Source organism: Brachyistius frenatus, unplaced genomic scaffold, assembly GCF_029030835.1.
Source record: "Brachyistius frenatus isolate BFR_SWC_R1_liver_20210118 unplaced genomic scaffold, ASM2903083v1 Contig_2, whole genome shotgun sequence".
Taxonomy (NCBI): Eukaryota; Metazoa; Chordata; class Actinopteri; family Embiotocidae; genus Brachyistius; species Brachyistius frenatus.
The window spans coordinates 9936151-9961160 of NW_027210601.1; the positions used below are offsets into that span (position 1 = coordinate 9936151).

At 41.3% G+C, this 25010-nt stretch overlaps 1 protein-coding gene across 2 annotated transcripts in view; it reads left to right on the forward strand.

The window, feature by feature from the left end:
• The window catches only part of rims3 (regulating synaptic membrane exocytosis 3), a 42739-nt gene extending 18107 nt beyond the window's left edge, over positions 1-24632 (forward strand). For both annotated transcript variants that reach the window (XM_069698981.1, XM_069698973.1), the window contains exons 3-7: positions 16533-16674; positions 16793-16905; positions 17497-17598; positions 17719-17858; positions 18798-24632. In XM_069698981.1, coding sequence (XP_069555082.1) covers positions 16533-16674; positions 16793-16905; positions 17497-17598; positions 17719-17858; positions 18798-19010 — 710 coding nt within the window. In that variant the 3' untranslated portion in view covers positions 19011-24632. The remainder of the gene's footprint in view (positions 1-16532; positions 16675-16792; positions 16906-17496; positions 17599-17718; positions 17859-18797) is intronic.
• The last annotated feature ends 378 nt before the right edge of the window (positions 24633-25010 follow it).

Below are 25010 nucleotides of genomic sequence, written 5' to 3' on the forward strand. Positions count from 1 at the left end.
ACTCTTTTTATGTCTTGCTAGATTAGATCATAAGCAGCCTTTATCTCGTAACTACAAATCAGTTTCTATTGGAGGGTTTTTCTTTTCTAAATGATACAATTTACAGGTAAGGAATAAACAGAAGGAAAATAATAGTGAAGTTGACTTAGCACTGAGGCAACTGATAAAGTGATCGGAGACGGTGAGGGAATATCTCAGCGACTCACCATTAAAGCGCGATTAGAAGGTAATGTGGTTATGGTGTTGTTATTGTGTCAGAGTTTCTGCAGGGTATGTTCTGGCCGCGCTCCATTTTGTGAATTGGATGCAGTCAATTTACAACTCTCAGCAGAATATCTCAAGGTAAGGTCTTAAACAAGCAAGTAGTGTTTTTGCGGAGGTGTCCAAGAATTGCACGTTATTTTCAAAATAACTCAATTTCTACAATCAACTCTAAAATGTAAAGAAGGACAGTGTTCCCTCTCCTGAAAAATAGAGGTGTTAAAACTCTTTGTAAGAAAGGTTTACTGTTTCTGTTTAAAAAGCTGCTGTTGTGACTTCGTGGATATGAAGACATTCCTCATCAGAGGTTCTTAGTCAACTTTGCATTTTTGGCAACTTAGGCTTGATTACTGTCCAGCGATCTGACCTTTTGCAGTGGTCATCATCAGGAGTACGAAAGAATATCTGTAAAGAACCCATGTAACCCTCCTTTTCCCCCTGCCAGACATAAATCTCCCTCCATTGTTCCCTGTCCTTGGTAACGTCATGTTGGCCCACGTTGGGATAATCTTGGCAAACTCATCCGTCATGATTCTACACAAGGCCATTTTAGCCCTCGGGGTGTTCTTTTGCATGATGTAGTCCGTGTCAGCGGAACCTTTTGGATGTGTTGTGCTCCCAGCCATCACAGTTGCCTCTGCTCATTCTTTCACCTATTGTTTCCCATTCAAGCTATGATCTTTACTCTTTCTGTAACTGGAGTGACTACAGCACATATGTGGTCGTTTTCATGGTTTTGGTTCCCAAGAACCATCACATTCACATTCACCGTTCACATCTTTTGGCTTCCAGCAGGCTTTCACCACAGGTCATGCAATCATTTGAGACTCGGGTGTTGGCAGCTCTTTGTAATTGTGGAATTAGACACATAATTTTGGGGCGGCGTTGTTAGTGCCGTACACACACCCATGATCTGGAGATATACTTACTCTTCAACCTTGCATAGACAACCAGCTGTGTTGTGAACAAAGTTGTTCACATGCTTGCATATAAACTTTGTGTGTTCCCAAAGGATTCCACCAGAGGGCACACCAGGAATCTAAGGATACAACTTCCAGGTTTGCTGGATGTAAACAATAGACATGATAATGCTATTTGGTTAATTCTAAGATCACAACAGAAAAAGTGACAGTGACGCCATTGTAGGCCCCTAAATCAAGCACATGCTGACAATGGCCACGGCAGCTGTTCTGACAACCATATTTGTCACCTTGTACAGATGTGTATCTGTTAACTTGTCTCCAAAACTTTGTTGATGCTGCATTTGTGCCTACTGACTCTGTCACATTCCCGACACATTCATGTGTGTATTGTATCTGATGAACATGTTAATTTCTGAGGACGTGCACAACCACGCTCCAATCCGACGCACGATATAGCAGGCGGCCAACCTTAACCTAGGTTTGGTGTCTTTTGTCAGTCCCATCACCTGAGACAATTATAGTTGGGTGAAACATGCTGGGAGCTAAACTTTCTTGCGACATTGAGCTCAAGGTCTTTGTGACACACAAGAATCTCCACAATAACAAGATGACAGTATTAGGAGAGTGAAAACAAACTATCTTTGTACCAAACTGGTTTTAGTGAAGAATGAAAATAGAATAGAGAACCTGTCTTTTCTGATTCAAACAATATTCTGCGACTATCATTCAGCCACAAGCTCACAGTTAAACCTCTTTACACATACAAACTGATTTTATGTGTCTAAAGTATGACATTGACCTTTCCAGACAACAGCTGAGACCCTGGTGTTAATAGATGAAATTTAATTGTGCCCTCTGGTGTTTCCACACAAAAACTTTCGGGAGTCATAAACTCATTGAATTTATTCAATTATAATCATCTGTTTCATTGCTCAAAATGCATAGTTTCACATTCAGCTGATTCGTCTCAGCACTTATCTACTAAAGATAACTATGTGAATAAAGGTGTCGAAGTTAGATTGATTGCAGCATCAAAGAGTAGCAATATAAACATAGTACTGATAAAATACAAGTTGTGTAGAGAATAAGGTTATGTAAGTTCCTTTGTGCTGTGTCAAAGCACAACACAGTCTGTGGGTGGTCTTGTTGTATAAGTTGGGCTTCCTTATATATCTCTGGTACAGGCTATTCTTCTGCCATTTCAGTTTTCCTCATGGTCTTCCATTCATAGCTCCGGCTCCCACTGCACCATTGTCTCATTATTCTGGGTTTTGTAACAGGCAAGTGTTGAGGATGGCATTTTGGTTCTGTCTGTGTTCTATTTATTACCTGCTATTATTAGTATCGGTGAAGAGAAAGCGCAGACACACACACACACACACACACACACACACACACACACACACACACACACACACACACACACACACACACACACACACACACACACACACACACACACACACACACACACACACACACACACACAGAGAGACAGGCAAGCAAGCGGTTTCCCAGGTTTAATGGGTGAGTCACTCTTCCGCTGAACAAGGTCTTATCTCCTGAGCAGGTTTATCCATGACTGTGAGAGCTGAGCCAGCCGAGCGGCTCACAGTACACGCTCAGTCTACACGGAGGGACGCGAGAAAAAAAGTGCCACTGATGAGATGCAGTGCACCAGGAGAGCTGGATTAAAGGAAACCAGGCATAGATATGTGTGTTTGTGTGTGTTTTTGGTGACGGTCCCAGTGAAAGGTTTAACACCTACCACACACACACACACACCCCTTACCCCCTAGCTTATATATGTCTTTGTGTTTGTGCATGCGTATGTTTTTTTTTTTTCAAACCCACTCAACGCCCATCCTTTTCTCAACCTCACTTTCAATTCCTTTAAATATTCTTCATTCACAATGTCCTTCTGTCTGTTTATTTCTGCCGAACTGTAGCTACTGCTGGAAGAACACCAGAGACGCAGAAAAGAAACAGAGACAGGAGGAGGAAAAAATATCTGACGCAGGAAGAGAATACTTGTTAGCTTGCTTATTAAACTGATTCCAACTTTGTTCCAGGACCAATAGCAACCACATTTGTGGATGTGCTTTTGTCAGACAAATATTTTGGAGTTGGCTGACTGGAACTAAACCTCCAGGTTGGGAGTGCAGATATGTGAAGGGGCTCACACCATTGCCAGTAATGTAAAGTACTTGTCGCTCAGTTTTATTTTGTCTTTCAGGAAAATGACACGGGTGTTTCTGTTTCAATTGCCTGGCTAAAAACAGTGTCACAAACTACTGTGCAATAAATTTTGTTGATTTGTTTTGCCAAATGCATAAATGAGTAAACACTAAAGGTATTTGTTTCTCTTTGTAGAATAAGTTTACTCCAGCTGTGCAACTGTTACAGCTACAGAAATGGACTCAAAACACCTGCAGAAACTTGTGCCAACAAAATGAACATTGATGTGTGACTAGCCTTAGTTGGCCAGTTAGGACAGAGGTGACAGAAATCTGTCATATTCACGACAAGAACATAAAAAGTCAATGGCAAATTTAGGATAAATTCCCACACAATTATTGTGGATGAAAAACCGTCAGTCCAAACGGTGTTGTGGTTGTTACTCTCATGAACGTAACAACCACAACAAATTCCCCCCACAATTTCAGCTTAGTCTGTGGATGAGTGCACATTCAGATATTTATTTGATGTTATTCTGTCCTTAGACTGTCCACCTCGAAAAAAAATGACCCCACAGGTCTGTTGAGCAAGCAGCTCATTACGACCCATATTTATGTTTTAAAGAACGTATTAAGAATGTCACTGCTGTCTCGACGATGTGACGCAGTTCAGAAGACATTTTTCCTTGTTAGGAGGAGGCAGGTTGCTTCGATGGTTTGATACAACAATGGACTCGCCTCTCCTTTCTACCATGTTTAGGGACAGCTTTTTAAAAATGTACTGTTGCCATGACAATGAAAATGGTGTTACTTTAAGGCTGCAGTAACTTTTATGCACAAGTAATAATTCCCTAAACAAGTGGTTTTTTTTTAAATTTTTGTAGTTTGGTTTTTAATTTAAGAAACACTCCTGTGGGTTGTATTTGAGGTATAGGGAAAAAATATATGGTCGCATGAGTTGGAGAACTTGTTGTTCCAGAATATGATTTATCCTTAATAATAACAGGCAGGGCAATGGTCTCTGTTTTTTTTCCTTTACCTATGTTACCCTATAGTTTTCTTGTCACTAGTTATAGGAACAAGTGTTGCTGTGCTGTCTGTCTCTGACTGTTGACAGCACAGTGTTTAACTAAAACTCGACTTTGGTGTTATTTTGATAATAAATTGCTCCCCCACATCGAGACAGCTCTGCTGGACAGGCTGATGTGATGCAGAGGGGAGATAGGATGGGTGGAAAGTCTTCTTTTTCCTATAGTAATCATATTTCTGTCAGCCTTTACTTTATTACTGAAGATGTTTTGTATCATGTTTTATAAACTTAATGACATCACTATTCTTTAACGACCCCATTCTTCATGATCGACTGTTTGTTTTTTTTCCCATATATTTAGGTGCGTGAAAGTCATCGAGGGTGTTTTAAAAAGAGAAAGAAACCCTGCTATAACACAATGAGAGGCTGCAGATGGTCCACAAGATAAAATAGTCCTCTGCGCTGTATTGCAGTGGACTACAGAGCAAACCGGACATTTTAGTACTCAGGGTATTTTGAGAGTGACTCACTCATGCCCTACTTCCAGCTCTGTTTCTGAGTCACAGCTACACTTCAGGAATTTTGGCAGACAAATTTTGGAGAGCTTACAGTGTTTAGATCCTTCAAGGGGAAAACTCACCTCCAAAGTGAAATTCTTACATGTCAGGGCAACTCCGAAAAGGCTGAACAAAATGAACAATGGTGGATAAAAAGCGATGAATCGTTGGAATAGTAACAATGAAAGTTGTTGAATCTCCGCAGCATCTGAACTGTGGAAGCACTTGAACTGCCCTCTCATAATAATAGCAACTTCAGTGGGTAACTCCACTTGGTTGCTGTTCATATTCACTATGACTAATCGAAAAAGTCTCCCAGTGTCTGTTTAACTGCTATTTCAGTTAAGACCGCTGCTTTGTTGGAGGTTCACCCCACCTCCTGCTCCACCACCTCCCTTTTACTTTTGAAGCGTATTGAGTCATCGGCTCTCCTGACACATACAAACTGAAACCTTACTCATGTCTCTAAAAGCTTTCTCTTCCCCACCGGTGCTTCTGGAGGCTACCGAACACCAGTTAAAGCTGACCGATGATCACTTTCTCTCCTCTTTGTGTCTCTCATCTCTCCACTTACTGTACTCCCTCGCTGCCCTCTTTGTGTTTCCTTCCAGCTCACTAACATATTCATTTTCCCTCTCCTTTATCTCCCCTCCCCTTCATCTCCATCTCTTCTGCTCTCACTTTCACTCGCAGCGTGTATCACGTTTTCTCAATCTCGCCCACCAACTTGTCCGTGCTCTATTCTTAGCCAGACGGATTGTGGACCAACTGTGTCTTTCTTTGTGACTGTATGTCTGCTGTTATGTTTGTGTGTGTGTAGAACTGCATCTAAAACACTGCAACTAAGCCAGATACTAGATTTAAAACACTGTACCTGCAATCTAATGCAACCTTGGTAATCAAAGGGACAGCTTTCATTTTTCAAATATACTTATTCATTTTCTCACTGAGAATCAGATGAGAGAAAGATCAATGTCAATGAAGAATCAATACCAGTGTTGAATGTTGGCTCACTTGTTGCAGTAGTTCCTTGCTAGTGACAGTGAGCACTTGTCTCTGGCAATGGCTGCAATCATCCCTTTGTTCACTCTTTCAGTACTCTAATATAGTAGACACTCAGGAGTTTACTGAGTAATAGTTAAGTTGCAATTTCAATTTCTTACCTGTATCGTCATTTTGCATCATTACTGGGTTGTTGAGTTGAGGATTGTACGCAGGAAGTACATTACAGTACATGCCATGGACACTTCTGCTGTGAGGTTTTTAAGTTCTCTGTCTGTCTGTCACCCGCAGGTTGACATTAAAACTAGTGGCCTATATAGAAAATAGTAATTTCAGACGCAGCAGCTGACTTACCAACCTGAGTCCTTCTTTTGTGACCAGGCCTTTACTGCATCTGGTTCCACACACAACTTCCTGTAAAACCACCAGCTATATATGAGGTTTTGACCCAGTTTGGTTTACCTTTTAAAAGAGTGAGGCAACCTAGCCGTTTCCTTCTGTGTCCTGCAATAATGCTAAGCTAAGATAAACTGAGCCTACTGGCTACAGCATCCTATCTACTCACAGAGATGTTTTTTTAGTGTAATTTATTTTTGTTTTGTTAATTTTTTCATTGACAGTATTTGAGTGCTTCAGTAAGAATTACGCAGCCAAATATTACCAGACCCAAATTCACTGTGTGGATATATGGAACTACCCATTCTCCATAGAGAATCGTTTCCACCTGTTGCATCCTACTGGGCGTAGAACTTAGGGCGAAATTATTGGCGCAGCCTTTAACCAATCGGTATTGACCACTATACGGGCAGAAACTCAACTGCCACTGCAACTACCTTTAAGAAAAAGAAAGTGGCTGACATCAAAGCGAATGTTAATGCAAACAGGTTTCCAGACTATAATCACAGTTTGGAAAACTGAATCTGTAAGCAATAAGATGCAGAGCCAGGTTAAGAATGATGGCCAATAAAACACACGAAGGACATAATTAAAGTTATTTTAATGTAGTTATTTTATGCTCAGGGGAAAATATACTGAGCTGCAGTCCCAAAACTGACTTGCACCTTTGCACCCCTAAAGAGCTAGAGAGCAGTATTGATCTTCTCAACTTAATCTATGAAGCGGATAAACATTTTTATCAAACTATCACCCTTGCTAATCTCTATGAAAATTGTGGAATTACAGTGTATTAAACAGCATATCAGAGCATTCACAAAACAGAGCCAGCTAAGGTGCTATTTCTCATATATTGCTGTCTGATCTGGCAACCCACACTGACACAGTAAGAGCTCTCAGATTTGGCGACCTGGTTTGAAATCAAGCGAAAGTCCTTTGTGGCACCCCAGCATGGCTTTAATGGGGAGTCTGTGTCACTGAGCTCACAAGTGTGGGAGGTGAGTCACCATGTTGTTTGTGTGTGGACATCCGTGTGTAAAATACCCATAATCAGGGTGTCATTACCATGCCTATAGAGTGCTGTAAACACACACTTACATAGAGCGTACAGAAGCGTGCTGCCGCCTGTCGTATGTTGCTGTGAAAGAAAAGGTGGACGGGGAGAGTAGCTTTTGGTGCATAGGAGCAACACACACACACACACACTTGTAGTTCCTTCCCAGCCAGTGCGAACATACAGTCAGATTGATTTCTAAATCTGTTTCATGGCACAGGGAGGCTGCTGCTGCACTGCAGGAAACGCTGAACAGGGGGGGTTGGCTTAGTTTTTAGACTTAAATGGTATCTTCTCTGAAGCCTGAGTACAAGATATCTGTGAGATAGAGAACTTCCCTTGTCATACATTTTTTAGGGGAATTTTCTCAACTTAAATGTAAGTTTGTTTTTGTTGAGGATGTAATGATACTGTAACCTAAAAAAATTGTTTCATTAGATCAGAAGGAAATGGAAATAGGCAGCAACGTGGTGCATTGGCTAGAATTGTCGCCTCACAGTGAAAACGTTCGAGGTTTGAATCCGGGCCTGGGCCTTTCTGTGCGGAGTTTGCATGTCCTCCCTGTGCCTGCGTGGGATTTTTCCGGGTACTCCGGCTTCCTCCCACCATCCAAAAACATGCATCTCAGGTTAATTGGTGATTCTACAAATTGTCCTTAGGTGTGAATGACAGCGTGACTGGTCTTTGTTTCTGTCTGTCTCCATGTGTTGGCCGTGTGATGGACCGGTGACCTGTCCAGGGTGAACCCTGAGTGTGGTCCGTTCATGCTGACAGAACCCCGGTGACGGCCACGATGCATGTCACACCTGCCTTCGCCCAAAGTGAGCTGGGATAGACTCCAGCCCCCCCCCCCGTGACCCTGTTCAGGAGAAAGCGGGTATAGATAATGGATGGAAATGGAAATATCTCATTTCACTAGCTGAGTTTTACACTTCATTTATGATAAGAGAGTTTATTGTTCTGTTCTTTCTTTGTCTCTGCGGGTCTGTTGGTGGAAATTTATGTGAGCTGCTTAACATGCAGCTGAAGGTTTTGTGAGCATGCTTGGTTAATTTCCAGCCATCTGAAGTTATCTGTTTCTTCTCATCTGCATCTTCCCAATAAATCGTACAGCCATCTTGCATCATATGGTCATCAGCCCCAGAGTTGAGTAATCAAGAGGAAATTACATCTGAATTAGATTACTCTTTTGCTTATTGTAATTAATTGCCCTTAGATGAGAGCCCGTGTGGCACATTAACTCAGACAGACATCCTGGCACACATCAAAGGTTCAGATTTTAAGAAATCATTTCCTATGCAGCACGGTGCTGAGAAGAGCTAATCGCTTCACATTGGACCACTCCCTGGTCACACTTAACTCTCCGCCATGTTTATTTGTTTCTGCATGCTCTGTTAGAGTTAAATAACTGACTTAGAAAAGTGGGACACTGGCTGTGTCTCAAATGGCTGAGTCATAGAGAAAAGGATTTTTAGGAAGAACACACACGCACGCACACGCACACGCACACACACACACACACACACATACAGAAAGTAACCAGGAAAGAAACACACACACACATAGCAGTCAGACATAAAACAGTTCATAAACCTGATTACTACTGTGTACTGAACTGAACTGTTGGCATTACGTTGTAATAGTAAGGAGATTACGATAAAGATTAATACCACTCTCATACGTATATGGTAAATACGTAGCTGGAACCAGTAGGTGGTTAGCTTAGCTTAGCACAAAGAGTGAAAACGGGAGAAACTGCCAGCGGGGCTCTATCAGATGGGAACATCGACATACCAGCACCTCTAAAGCTTACAATTTAACATGTTACATGAGGGCTGGACAATATAAATCAATACAGTGAACCCTCGCTATAACGCGGTTCACCTTTCACGGTCTCGCTGCTTCACGGATTTGCATCGTGCATTGTGTTCTGCATTCTGATTGGCTAAACAGTCTCTCCGCTTCTTCTCTACCTGTTTGTCAATAACGTTGCGGTTTAATATGTACACGTACGTAAAACAGCTTGCCAAATTAAAAATAATCGATGGTGGCATGTCGGTTTATAAGAATCTTTTTGCCCAGAAGAAAAAAGAGCGACAACAACTACCGATAACTATGTTCTTCTCTTGAAAAACCACACCTGCACCGCCGGCTTTAGAAGAAAGAACCGCTGCAGAGCGGAGTCAGGATGCAGCGGCTCAGTCAGAAGAGCAGTGAAATACACGAGTCACTATTTGTCCGACTGTACTTTGTATTTGTTTTCATAATCATTTTTCATTTCCTCCCGTTCTAATCCAGTGACTCGGGTCGCAGTGGGGCGGTGCCGATCTCAGCAATTTGAAGCCTTCAGTTCGTATTGATGATTAAAATTATTATTTTACAGTACAGTAGTTATTTGTAAAAAAACAACATTTATACAGTACTTTTATTTGTTAAACAAATGCTTGGGCCTGTAAAAAGGTTTTGTTCTTTGGTTTCAATGTATTATGGAGTATTTCATTGTATAATAATTGTAAAAAAAAAAAGGTTACTACTTCACGGATTTCACCTATCACGGTTTCTATTTGGAACGTAACCCCCGCGATAAACGAGGGTTCACTGTATTGTGATGTAGCAGTAGGTATCGTATTCGATTTTGGATAGCATGTCTTTTCCTGGTTTTAAAAGCTGCATTACAGGAAATTGATGCAATTTTCTGAGTTTACCAGACTGTTTGAGCTGTTGTATTATTTGCATATGCTAACTTATTAGTTATATCCACATTGCTGATAATTATCAAATGTTATTGTGTAGGCTAAATATTTTGTGAAAGTGCTAATAATCATCCATACAATGTTGTCGCAGTATTGATATCGAGGTATATTGGACTGTACATATCGCCCAGCCCTGGTTACAAAATATTTGTTCAGAAAAACTAAAAAAATCCAATAAATCTTTCAATCCACATAAAAACAATTTTTTTTTTTAAGAAGCATTTAGAAATATTACAGATATGCTTTTATTCGATGAAATGTATCATTCAGCACTGGACGTATAAAACACAGGTCACACCAGGACTATTTATGCTTTTTTTTTTTTGTCTTTGCAAGACAAAAATTCACAGTGTGCTGTTCAAATTGAACACATTTCCTTCTGTTTATATATTCTGAGATCATTAAAGCAACTAATAATGATCAAGGTGCCAGTGTCATATGGCCATGTACATCATTTTCATTTGTTTTATCCGGCGGGAGGAAGCAATGTACTGGTCGGGCCTCTTATTGTTGTTTGCGCTTTAATATGATACCGAGTGAGTGCAAATAAGTCTGTATACATCCTCTTAATCAGAGGACTTCAGTTGCGTAGGCGGTCCCTCAATGTGCCCCAGGACACATTCCTGTAAACACTGCATTGATACCTGTACTCAGAGATTGGATAACCCAAGATGCTTTAATGCCAGGTGTGAACAGGACCTATGAACTTTCTGGTTTCGTTATAGGCAGATTCCCCCAGCCTTCCGAGGCAGGTGAATGGGAATCAGTAAAATCAGAGAGTCACAAACAATGCTGAATTCTCACAGCTGAGCCTACATTTATAGATTTTTTTTTGTTTGTTTGTTTTTTTGTGTGTGCAGTAAATGACCGGTGCCAGAACTCCAAGAAGTCTCTTTGTCTGGCCAAGAAATTCTCAAGCATTAAGTACACTTTTGTAGTTTTTGTAGAGATTAAACAAACTATAATGTGTTAATTAGTGAGCTTCAGCAATATTGGTAGCCAGTTTTTTTTTGTTGTTGTTGTTTTTTTTTTTACCTTTGGAGAGAGCCAAGGTAGCTGTCTCCCTGCTTCCCAGTCTTTCTAAGCTAAACTAACTGTATGCTGGCTCCAGCTACATAATGACTGCACAGACAAGAGAGCTGTATTCATCTCACCTACCTCTTGGCAAGAAAACAAATTTAGCACTTCCACCCAAATACTGAATTATTCCTTTACCACTAAAAAAATACTCAAGGGTTTTTTTGTTGGTCAGATTCGATAATCACCAACTAGCCAGTTGATCAGTTGTCATCAGACTCTGATTCAGATGTTGCTACGTTCTGATTGGAGCACTTAAAAATTTGACATCATTTTTTGCAAGTAGAGCTCCACCCAAATCAAATAAGAGCTCAGGAAAAAAATAAATGTCCTGATATGAAACAACCAAAACAGTGGTATTATTAAGCTGATTACGAAGGTTTCCAGGTTTTCAGTTTCCCCGGGCAGTTGATGTGCTCTGTAGCAAAGCAGGCTGCTTATTGTGCATGATGATATCTGAAACATGCTGAATGTGTTTCCTGGATTATATAAATGTGTTAAACATGCATGTCCTGGAGAGTAAAACCATTAAACACATCTACATAAGTTTTGAATTTGCTTAATAGAGTCTACCCACACGTGTTTGCTGACATGATCCACGTTGAAAGAGATTCACAATACCTGACATAACAAGTGCTATAAATCTGTTTTGAGTTAAAAGTCTGTGTCAGCTGTGTAATGTATGAATCACAGATTCTGTTTCGTCTCTTGTGTTACTTAAGCTTCTACCTTGAATCTTTCCTTTTTTTTTTTTTTTTTGTCCTAATTTAGCAGGGGTCCGGCAGTAGAGATACCACAACAGATCTTTCATCTCCAACACCCATGCTTGGTTACTGTTGCTATGCATGGTGGGTCGTTGGCGTCACTGGTGCATCCAATAGGCATGTCGGCGCAGCCAGGGAGTCTAAAAACAGCATTCTATATTACAGCATATAATGAGAAAGACTTCATCAGTGTTCTCTCCAAATGTCAGAGCAGCTTTAATGATCTGCTGTGCACACATACACGCACATACACGCACGCACACGCACACACACACACACGCACGCACGCACGCACGCACGCACGCACGCACACGCACACACAAATTATATTTCATATGTGAGTGTGCGTGCAGTCGCTGTGTGTGGCTCTTTTCTGCATTGTTAGCGTTTTCAGTAATCCCACCTTACTTTATTTCCCTCTCTGCTATTAATTCTCACCACTGAAGCTCTTCAATCTCTTCGGCCACACCACTTCTATCTATCTCCCATCCACATATTCCTCCCTATGACATGATCTTGCCTTGCCATGGTTATCAAACATGTGACTTGCATAAGTAGCTCCAAGAAATTGTCGTTTGTTCGTTTTTTTTTACTCAGCAAAAGAAAGTTTTGAGTGTGTGATTGCTCCCCAGGCTGCACATTTCTGTGAGATTCATGTGCGTGTTTCCAGGAACGATGTATTACTCATCATAGTGAAGCCAACAGGAGACACTTTAACAGCCTTGGAGCACACAAAGACCAAGAAACCCTCTCCTATACCACAATAAAGCAGAAAAGCTTATGTAATGTTGTTATTTTAGCTGCTCAGGTGGCATATATGTTAGATAACCTCTAATTACCTCTTCCAGGGTGTGTGTGTATTTTATGTTAGAACTGTATACCAAAGTTAGTTCACCAGCAGGACAGGAGGAAATACACTAAATAATTTATGGGATAGAGTGGGAAATAAGATAGGAGTTGTGTGTTAAAGATGGACGGAAGCCAAAGAACTGGAAGACTGTGAGAAAAGAAAAGTGGGGGGAAATAGAAGTGAGAGGGAATGATTCAGAAAGACGGACAAAGCTAGCAGAAGAAAAAGGAATTGGTGTGTAAGGAGGGTAAAGAAACAATGGAGCGAGGATAAGAAAAAAGATAGCAAGCAAACAAAGAGCTGGAGATAAAGAGCAAGCAATAAAAGAAAGAGGAGTTTTAGGAGATGTGATTCAAAGATGGAGAGAGAGAGAAAAATATAGCGGTGGCTGATTAAGGAGGGGAGACTTGTGGAGAGGACAATATGAGCAGAGAAAGACAGAGTGAGGGGAAAGGCTTATGAGCGAACATGCCGGCCGGGGCTCTTGGTGCAATGCAGAAGGCATTGCCATGGAAACGAATGGAGGGAAAGCGCAGACGAGGAGGAGGGGATTAAATAGGAAGGAAGAGATCACTGCTTCATGTAGAGGGGTAGAGGGGTGGGGGGTTGATGAGAGGGGAGGGGCCTGCAGACAAATGAGTAACAAGTGTGGATAGTTATATGAAAAGCTTTTGATAGTTTTATACTATACAATGTCCCACTTGTGCGTATGAACTCACTCACAAGGATTTGTTTCGATAGAGTCATTACCACAATAGACACGTTTGATACTTCAAAAACACTCGCAGCCTAATTATGTTTCACACAATACTCTTCAACAGGCCTGTGTGGCTCAATTATGAATAAGGGCAGAGTTCAGGTTGGCGTTGCTGTGAGGGCGTTGGTCCAGGTTGAAGTCTAAAGTGCAGGAGTTCCAGTCAGGTGTTACCTCGATAAATTCATTTCAAAAAAGGTAATGGGGGGTGGGGGATGAGCCTGTCGCCATGGCGCCAGTTGTCTCAGGTGGCATTGTCTGGGTCCAGATCCGAGGGTGGTGGTTGTCATGGCAGCAGGAGTGCATGGAGTTTGTCTGGGTGTCATGCTACAAACACACACGCACGCACGCACGCACGCACGCACGCACGCACACACACACACACACACACACACACACACACACACACAAAGACTCCCCTTCTGACACGCACGCACGCACGCACGCACGCACGCACGCACACACACACACACACACACACACACACACACACACTGTCTGTTGGAAATATTCTTCACTGCAAGATTATAAATAGAAGGCAGCAGAAGGCAGCACCCCTCTCCTCGTCTCCAGCACCCATGGGACCCTTTCATTCTCATCTTCTTCACCCATCGCTCCTCAACACTTGCCCTCTCTCCTTCGTGTCACTCTTCATCCCTCTTTCAAAGCCCTCTGTCCTCTTCTGTTTTTATCTCTTCAAACCTGCCAAAGTCTCATACAGTGGCTTTGTTTGCTATTTGTTTATGCCCATAGTGATGGGGATGATGCAACTATGCGTGGTTGTCATGGAAATGAGACGGGCATGTGAGGATGCTTAATGAGATTGGACTTGCTCAGGCTAATGAAGTGGGACGGCTGTACCTGGGTGTGCGCTTAAGTGACAACAATGAGCCACCGCTTGTTAAAAGTCTCCTCTGGTGACTTCCCTGCACCACTGAACTATCTGAGGTGTTTGAGTTTCTACAGCAACTGCAGCTGCAGGCATAATGAGCCGCCCAGACGCAACGCAAAAACTGAAGAAGTTAAAACGGTCACTGGTCTTGTTGTTGCTTTGATAACCAGTGATTTACCTCAGAATTAACAAATTCAGTGAAGGAGGAAAACTTTTAATCCCCACTGCAGGATTTAAGAACATATGCGTGTCCAGAAGGCTCCTGTCAAAATGGGTGTCCCAGAAATTAGTCAGAGACTTTGTCGAGGTCTTTATAAGCAAGCTTCGCTGACATGATGGCTCAGAGCTGCTTCCTCATCCTCCTTTGTGACTAAAAGGTCAGCATGTACTACAGCCCAGACTGCTCACATGCAGACTGTGTGAGGACATGATGGCTGCCGAGTGTGAGCATGACCATTTTGTGTGAATCTGTGTCTCTTTAGATTGGGATGTTGGTGTGAAATTGAGCACATTCTCCTTTGGTACTTTGTAAAACGGGTGTACGTAAACACAATTGATTACTCAAATGTGATCAATGCATCAATATAAAGTACTAGGGCTACAGTTAACATCATTTCATTATCAGTTAATCTCCTCTGATATTTGCCTATTAAATGTCATATAATAGTTTGAAATGGCTACAATAAACCCCAATGTGTCAAGGAGACCAAGGTTAACGTCTTTGTGTTTTCACCATACAAAACATAGATACCTAGGCTGCTGTAAAATGTGACAAAGAAGAGCAACATTTTAAAATCGGCTATCAGCGAATATTTAACTCTTTTGCTTAAAAAAAACGTACTGACATGATTTCTCTTATCAAAACAGTTGCTAATTAATTTGATCTCTCCTACTCATCGATAAATTGACTTAAGCTGGTTTCAGATTCAGTGTGTATATGTATGTAAAGTGGCCGGAGGTGCTCCAGTGAGGTCTTAGCCTGCATTGCCATGGTGGCTCTTTGGACCCGAAGAACTGTGGGTAATGTTGCAAGAAAGAAAAATGCGGCAGTGATTGAAGAGTTCAGGTTGTCTGCTAAAACTGCACGAGTGCACAACCTCACATGTCACATCCTGAATTCCAAATCTCTGCAATTGTGCCTGACTACTTTTTCAGCCTGTCAAGTCAGTCAGAGATACAGTCTGTCATTAGAGGGTATGATGTCCTGAAAGCTTCTTCAGGGGTTAGCAGCTCTCCGGCTTGCTCTTATTCTCCTAGTGTCAGCAGAGCTGTAAAGCCTAAATACGCCTCCCCCACCCTCATCTTCTGCGCTCAATCCTCTTGACTCTCTTTCTACCCTGCCACCCACAACACTCCTCGTGCTGCCAATTTGTGTATGTGTTTCTGCCTCCCAGGTTGAGGCCCAGGAGTCCCCCTAAAACGTTATTGCCCCCTATACTCGCGGCAGCCGTTGCAAAGGGGGCTCTGCACATTTAAAATGGACTGTAGTAATACCTGCGAAGTGGAGACTTTTCAACAGTGCAGGGACATCCCAGTGGATATTAGGTGAGATTGCTTTCTCGCCTGAGTGAACTTGCTTCAAAATAAATAGTGGAGAGATAGGTGTTCTCAAGGCAAACTTAAATTCTTCCTCATTTCGAGCAGGTAGATTTGAAAAGGCAAACATCTTGGATAGCACCTGTAAAGCCCATCTCACAGACAAATACATTTGAGAGAAACATCCATCCTCAGTCAGTTTCAGGTATTTTTTTTTATAAAACAGCAAAGCATTTATACAACAGAGAACTTGCCTAAGGAAACTATTATTTATTATTTTAACATCTACAGAGCATGTAAAAACTCCTAAAAGGTCACATCATTTCATATCACGTTTGTAAAGTGCACGGGCAGCAGGTCCACATGAATGGCATATCCAGCAGGCCCTGTGTAATACCTGATTTCCTTATCAGACAGCTCTGTGACTTCCTCTGATTATTATGCTCAGTGGATTACCCTGATGAAATAAGGGCACTTAACGAAGGAGATGTGACACGTGTGTCTTTCAGACGGTGGAACGAAGAAGCTTCGCAGCACCATCCGACGGAGCACGGAGACCGGCATCGCCGTGGAGATGAGGAACCGAGTGACACGGCAGGGCAGCAAGGACTCAACCGATGGCAGCACCAACTCAAATAGCTCTGATGGAACGTACGTGTCCAACCAAGACTTAATCCATCCATCCATCCATCCATCCATCCATCCATCCATCCATCCATCCATATACAGTACCCATTTATCCATCATTGTTCTGTTTCTTGTCTCTCAGGTTTGTCTTCCCCACCACACGCCTCGGGCCTGAGAGCCAGTTCAGTGACTTTCTGGATGGACTAGGCCCCGCTCAGATCGTAGGCCGGCAAACACTAGCTACACCCCCCATGGGTATGCCACCAGCATCACTTCTCATTCTCCTCTAGTACTTTCAGTTTAAGAGGATTCATCTGTTATGTTTGGTCATATTTGATTGCACAAATATAGGAGAAAGATATATTTGTCAAACATCTGTAAAACACAGCATATCACACATATCACTACAGTCAGGTAATTAAAGCCGCAAAACAAGATAATCTAAATCCTCTCTGGAGGATGTCAGGCAGTCACATTCTCGTCTTTAGCTTTTTACTAACTTACAACCTCTTAGATGCACAGCAGAATCTAAAAATACTACACAATACTAGTGTGTTCGCTCAGCATGGATGAAATTATTCTTGCATGAGGTATAAATCTTTCATGCAAAGGTCACTGGATGTGAAAAAAAACAGCAAAACAGAGCACTGGGCTTCACCATACCTGGTGGTGAAGACGGTCTTGCAGCTCTGTGTGGCCCTCTGCTGGCAGACATCGACAGTTGCATCTTCAATTCAAGCTCTCAGCAGATGGTGGACTGAGCAGCTCCATTTGAAACTTCACTTTTATTTAGATTATTGTGATCATTATAGGACTGTTAGAAGTGGTGTTTTTTTCTCCCTACAGGGGATGTCCATGTAGGCATGGTAGACAGAGGAGGGCAGCTGGAGGTGGAGGTCAACCAGGCCAGAGGGTTGATCCCCAAACCGGGCTCCAAGAACATACCAGGTACTGACTTCACCTGATTATCAAAACTGATTGTCTGTTGACTTTGCAGCACGTACAGGAGGTTGAACGTTTTTTATTCTTGTGTGTCTGTGTGTGTGTTTGTGTTTGTGTGTGTTTCAGCAACCTATGTAAAGGTGTATGTCCTGGAGAACGGCATGTGCTTGGCCAAGAAGAAAACCAAAGTAGTGAAGAAGAATCTGGACCCCACCTACCAGCAGGCACTGTTGTTTGATGAGAGTCCTCAGGGAAAAGTCCTACAGGTTGTTTTTGCTTTCCTCTTTTCCCACTTCTTTTGATTTCCTGCTGACCATTCCCACACCTGATAAACAAACATAACGTTCATAAATGTCCACCTTCTGTCGTTTCAGTTATAATTGGGAGTTAAAATGTTTCAGTTTTACTCATTTTAAAGTGTAAAATCACCATGTAACATGATCTGAAAATGCTTTACTATTGGAAAATACAGAAAGTGCAACAAGCAAAAAATAATAATAAACAAACATCAATGTTAGAAAAAAAAAAAAGTAGCAACCGAGGTCTTTAACAGAATAACTAGGGAATGATTCAAGGTCACCTGAGCCAGCACTAATTGTAAGCTTTATAGAAAGGACAGCTTTAAGCCTAAACCTACAAATATAAAGATTTGATTTGACATTAACCAAGCAACAGAGGTCAAAACTCCAGCAACACTTGTGAAATATATAGAAACTTTAATGTTAGACCAACACGTATCAGTTTGTGGCCGTCATCAGAGCTCTGTTAGGGTGGTGGTGTTCTTGTGTTGTGAATGTGTCTCAGACTCGCAGGATAGGGCCACAAGCTTACCTACATCAGTCTAACATTAAAGTTCTTCTTCGTACTACAAGTGTTGCTGGAGTTTTGACCTCTGCAGTCTTATTCCTTCTCCAGGCACCTTGGTAGTAGATTCATTTGTGTCAGAAACCCCCATCCTGCTTCTACATTAACCAAACAACCCATCAACTGTCAGCATAGTCTGATTCAAATTCTTATTGGTGCATCATCTTTTTTAGAAATGGTCCAACCACTTTACACCAGTGAGCATAGATACAAAATAAAAAATAAATTACAAAAATCTCTCATGCGAAATGACCAAAACTGTTTAAACTTTGGCAAAGAATCATGTAGGTCCCCCTTTATTCAAACAAAGCTGATGGGATTTACTGTCATCTCTCCTCCAGGTAATAGTGTGGGGGGATTACGGGCGTATGGACCACAAGTGCTTCATGGGAATGGCCCAGATCCTTCTGGAGGACTTGGACCTGTCTGCCACAGTCAGCGGCTGGTACAAGCTGTTCCCTACCTCCTCTCTGGCAGACCCCAGCATCGGACCCCTCACCAGACGCCTCTCACAGTCCTCCCTGGAGAGCGCCACCAGCCCCTCATGCACCTAGACACCCAGGAGACACCCACATGCACGAGCGCAGGCAGAGTCATGCAGACACAGACACACGTACTGTAAATACACAGCGACTGTATTTGAAGCGCAAGACAGATAGGCATACACACACACACATACATACATACATACATATATACTCCCATCTGTGCAGGAAGACATACAGGTACCCACATTAACACACAAACACGCTGCCACAACCTTTACTGGACACTACTGAACGCTCATATTGTCACCCACTGATCAGTGTTAGTTGACAAAACCGTCAGCAACTCAAAGTAATTAACCTGAACATGTAGCATTTTCTCACCCACCCATTTCAACATTTCATACCCAACAAACCAGGATTCATCGGGTGCCATGTTCTGCATTCCAAGTTACCAGATTTCCGTGGCACGACTCATCGCAGGGTCATCCCAACGTCCGTTTCTAAACTCTCTATGCCAAACTAAGAAAAAAACACTTTATTTTTTAAAACCAAAGCAATTGTTATTGTTGTTATTATTACTATAAGTCGTAGGTGATCTAGTATACAATATAAAGTATGGATATGTAGCAGAGTCAATGACTTAGATGTAATGCAAAAAAAGAAGATACACTTTACACACACAGACACGAGCTGAGAACGGTAGGCCGAACACATGAAACACACCTGGGTATTCACATAATGGCTATTATGTGAGGTAGCAACACTGCTATTCTATCATTTTCACAGGGCAGAGTTTATACATAGATATATATATATATCTGAATAGATAGATAAATACTTATTTGTGTTTATATATGTATCGGCTGCATTCTGCATGTTTGCTTGCAAGACATTTTAAAGTGCTTCAATCTTCTTTTTTTTTTTCGCTTGCCTTGGCCGATGTAACAGGAGTATAGTGCCACTTTATTTTGCGATTTGTCCTGAGAAACGAGCACTGCACTGAGTTAGGGAGAAGGAGAGGGCTTCGGCAACAGGGAGACTATCATAGCTATCTGCAGACGAAGAGAACAAAGTAGTCAGCCAGCCACGCATTTGCTAATGAACACCACATTTAGGATCCTGCCTTCACCTGTAGAGCATCAGACTGTCGTAGCACAGGGCGGTTAGCACAAAGGCGTTCCGGGAAATGTGACCAGCTCTAGTCTGGGGTTCTCGTGTCCCACATCCAGGGGGTGCCACAGTCCCACTCTCTCTACCAGCACCTAGACTTGTTTGAACTTCCTGTCGATTTCCCCCGTTTTGATGTCATCATCTCTTCCTATTTGATGAAGGTGCAGGAAGCATGCCTACGCCTCTCTCCACTTCTGGCTGGATCACAGCCAGACACACAAACACAGGCAGACACGCACACAGCTAGTATTAACTACAACCTTTAACCCTCCTTCCTTTCTCTCTGGTCGCACCTCTCTGTCTCACGGACTGTAACTAAACCAGTTGTAAATGTGTAAACACATATTTGATTCCAGATGAGTTTTTCTTTTAGTTATCTGACTATTATAGCAGTATTACTTCGCGAGCATATACAGTAACCTGCCATACGTGGTAGTTTTACTTGTTTCAGGTGCAATATGTCGGTAACATCTCCCTCAGCATTCTTCTATTTACTGTCAAGCAGTGAGTTTGTGTTTAGGACAGCACTTTACTGTAAAATATGTATTATTTTTTAACTCTGAACTTGCAGTGGTTGACTACGTGTTAATTTATTTTTATTTCATGTTGTCACGCTGCACTTCAAGTCTCTGAATTTTTTTTATTCCAGCATGGAAATATAACTGAGAGTGTATTTTTAATTGAAACTCTCACTAGAACAGCAGAAGCAGGTCAGTTCAGCAAAAATTGTACAATTGTACATCGTTATAAATCTTGTACAGTATAGGCTTAGTCCAAAATATTACATTAAAATCACATTTGAGGCTTAAAAATAGTCAATTTGGACACATGCTTCTTTTCCTGATCTAAAAACGGTAAGACAGACCTGTTGGCTGTTAAATGTGCAATGTTTGGGTCTTCACTGACAGTACAGGAGTAGCACACCAAACTGACCTACTGGAGTTTGCTGCTTTCTTTAAAATTAAGGTCTTATCTGTTTCTTCATTGTTTTTTTTTTTTGAGTGTTTTGAATCTGTCTGTGTAGAGACCAACATCAAATCTTGTTTATGGGTAAAGACACTAAAGACTGTTGTATTTTAGCTGCGTAAAGAGAGTTGACAGTTTGAAGCTATAGCCTATTAAAAGCTCGCATGTGTTTATGAGCTCACATTGGGTTTTATCACCACCATATGTTCTGTAGTCTGCTAAGAGCTCTGTAGCTCATTCCTCTCTTCATCTTTTGACAAAAAGGGAAAATCTGAGACATTTAGACTTCTCAGCACCTCAGACCAACATGATTCACATTTCAACGCTCTTTGAACTTTGGATAAAGGGATGTCTGGCATTCTTGAATTTGTTTGGGAGGGGGGTTGATGGTCGTTTTTGACCCCTCCCATCATGTACACAACCCTTTTTAGAGTTAAGGTCTGGGTTCCAATTTGTTTTATGTTTTGGAGCTATTCCTTGCTGGATCTGTATTTGTATGGTCACGTATATGAAGTAATTTTATGTACCTTATTGATTTGTATCTATTTTTCGTGCACAGCTGGCATGATATAAAAATAAGGATTTGCACACATTCTCTTTAGTGTGGGCCATTTATGAAGACAAAAAAGCCTAGTTGACAAGAAATAAATTAAAGAGAAACAATTTTGTTTTTTAAGAAATCTAAATTAACTTTTTAGACATATATTACTTCCCTGCTGAATGTTCAGTTCCCAGTAAACTCTTTAAAGTACTGTTAATATGTAATTTCCAAATGTTTTGGAGCTTTTATGAGACTGTATGTGTCCCTTTGCTATATATTGATTCTCCGCAAAAAAAAATCAACCGCTTTTAATAATTGATAACAGGAAAAAGAGATGATGCAAAGAAATGTATAGTTATGATACAAGAAGCGAATTTATGGCAGGCAGAGAGCATTTGCCAAATTTGTCCAAATCGTTTGATTCCTTCAACCAAAAGGAGAAATAAAAATATAGCTTTTTTTTCAAAGTGTAGCGTGGGTGTATGTCGATTAATGGGGTGCATTTAATGTAACGTGTGATGCGTAATGAGTGGCAGGGCAGCAGGATGTGAGTGAGAAAGAAAGATTTGAATATGTAGATATTGATTGAAAATCCACCTTTAAAGTTGGGCACCACAACGAGGAGAATCTGAGAATCAGGGTTTTTAGATATGAATGTAAACGTCTTTTTCTCTTGTCAGTGCTTTTGTCACGGATTAGAAAAACATTCCTTTATTGTCCCATGATTATCATGCATCGTCTCACACAGGGTCATTGTATTTATTTGGACATTTATTTGAAGTCCACTGACTTTATTGTGTTTAAGAAACTATCACAAGGTGGAAAAGGGGGTTGAAGCCTCATAAAAGCGGCAGAGTTTCACTATGGCAGGAAAGAGTCACAGCATGTTGTCAAGAGTCTTCAGAGTTATGTGAGCTGAGCATTGCATAGATGTGAAGTTAGACGCATGAATCGTGTGGATTCATCAAAGAGTTGGTTGGAGCAGTTATGTGGAAACAGCACAGAACATGTAGAGCTTGACGTGGCTCAGCTGAGATTTGAATGGAAAAGCTGTGGATGCTTTGAATGTAAATCCCCATAGACTTGCTCACTTCTCTGTAAAACCCCAATTTTTTTTAACCCAGTTTTATTGTGTGCGAAATGTTAATAATACATCTTTAATCAGCCTGAAGTATCTCTTGGGTACAACGTTGAAAACGTATCTTATTTTTGTAAGGACAGACTTATTATTCAGAGAAGGAGGGGAGAGAGTGAGAGAGGCACTACGGGCAAAACCTGCCTTTAGATATTTGCAAAAATGAGGGCTTGTTCAATTTACAATGGCCTTACTTTGTGTCGGAGACATTGCTTTCACTATTGTAGCACACAACTGAAAGTTTTGAAAAATGTATTTTGCTTGGAATATTGTACTGAAGTTATATATGTGTATATGTATAGTTTTATGAATGTATTTCTAAATCCTTACACCAGAATGGAGTGCAATTTTTTCGTCATCTTGTTTGCTATATTGTCCCTTTGAAGACTTTCCAGGGACCTCGCCTGCACCTGTTTGGGTGGCCCCTACTTTTACTGTATTGTATACTGTATGTCTTATTATTTGTGTTTAAAAAACAAAAAACAGCTGTGTTTGAAACAAGCATGAATTCTGTCTGGCGAAATGCATTTCTTATTTATTTAAACCGCCACGATGGGTTTGGAGCGGAAAAGGATTGCTATTACTCCCCCTGCACCGATTAACTTATCGATTTCTCTATCGAGCTGATGGAATTGTTCTATTTGTACTTTGAATTAGAAAGTGTTTGCCGCATGGTTACTCCGAGAATTTTCTTGTATTTAATCTTTATGGTGGTATGAATATGATGATACTAATTATGAGAAAAACAAATTAGACCCAGTACAATATCAAAGGCAATTCAATGAGGTGCAAAATAATTGTCAAAAATGCTGTATTTTAAAGTAGCATGGACTTAGCCTTATACTTCTGAACTACTTCTTCTGGCAATAACCATTGCTGTAGCCTCTACTGTATGCTGGGGCCTTAACTCTTGGCCTCCTACTCATTCTTTAAAGTTGGGGATGTGGTTTCAAGCACTAGAAGCAATTTAGACTCGACAGAGCATGCAATGCATCGTGAATACCTGGTATATTATGATAGCCCTCATGAGCAACAGATTTTAGTTTCGTTTTACCTGAAATATGTCCGTTTTCCAGTGTAGCAGCTGTCGACGAGGACAAAACAGACATCACTACTGTAGCTGAGCAGCATATTAGAGGTTTGCTGCTGAATGTTGTCTTCATTCACATTTATAAATGTCGGTAATCACAGCACAAGTTTCCTGAGTAGCCATTCTGTCCTTTCTCGCTGTGTGTCAGACTATATTAAGGCTATAGTAGCTCCCCTCCCCACTGTCAAGACAACCTTCGTCTTACAGCACAAAATACAACGTGAACTACTGGTTTAACTCAAAGCCTCTACGTGAGGCAAACCGTTTGGGTAATTAAATAATTTTTAATGGACCACAAATACATTCCCAAGCACATGTAGTTGACTGATACCACAAATGTGGTGTTTCAAAGCATCTAGTAAAATGAACAAATCATTCAGCCCAGTTTAATTGGCTCGCTGGTGTTGGTAAATGAGCGGTTGTCTTTTCTGAACTGGCCTTAAACTTTCCACAGAGGAGTGTTCACAGAGTACATTTTAAAAAGGGCAACGCGTAGCAGGCCGTCTGATGAAGAGATGTGGTTTATGGCAAAGAGGAAAAAGGGAGCTGTAATTTTATACCTGTGCTTTGTAAATGTTTTCTATGTGCAGTATTTGATAATGTAAAACTGGTATTTTTGTGGTTTGTACGCTGCAAAATTGATTACTTAAGGTGCACGTAGTTTTGTAAGAAAATAGAACCAAACTGAGGGGGAAAAAAAAATAATTATTTGGGATTCAGAAGCCTGTATTTGCATGCCCTTTGACATCTGGACGCAAAGTCAATAAAGTTTATTTGAATCACAAATATTTCTGTGTATTTCATTGGGTGCATTTGACTTTATGCGGCTTAACGTGATGCATGCTGCCCTTACAACGTTGCATGATGGTTAGAAATTTCGTCCAACATTAGCCGGCATTGAAAAACCTCGTGACGTCACATGATATTAAAACCTCGCGGGTGAGGCAGCTGCACTTTTCTGAGTCAGGCGCTGCAGCTGCTCTTCTCCAGCTGCAGAACCTCCTCTGTGAGGACACTCTGTCCTGATAGGTTTTAAGTTTTGCCATAAACCAATGGGAAAGCAGGAAAGAATAGACCAATCAGAAAGCAGGAAAGAATAGACCAGTGGGAAAGCAGTATAGAACAGACCAATGGAAAAGCAGGATAGAAAAGACCAATCAGAAA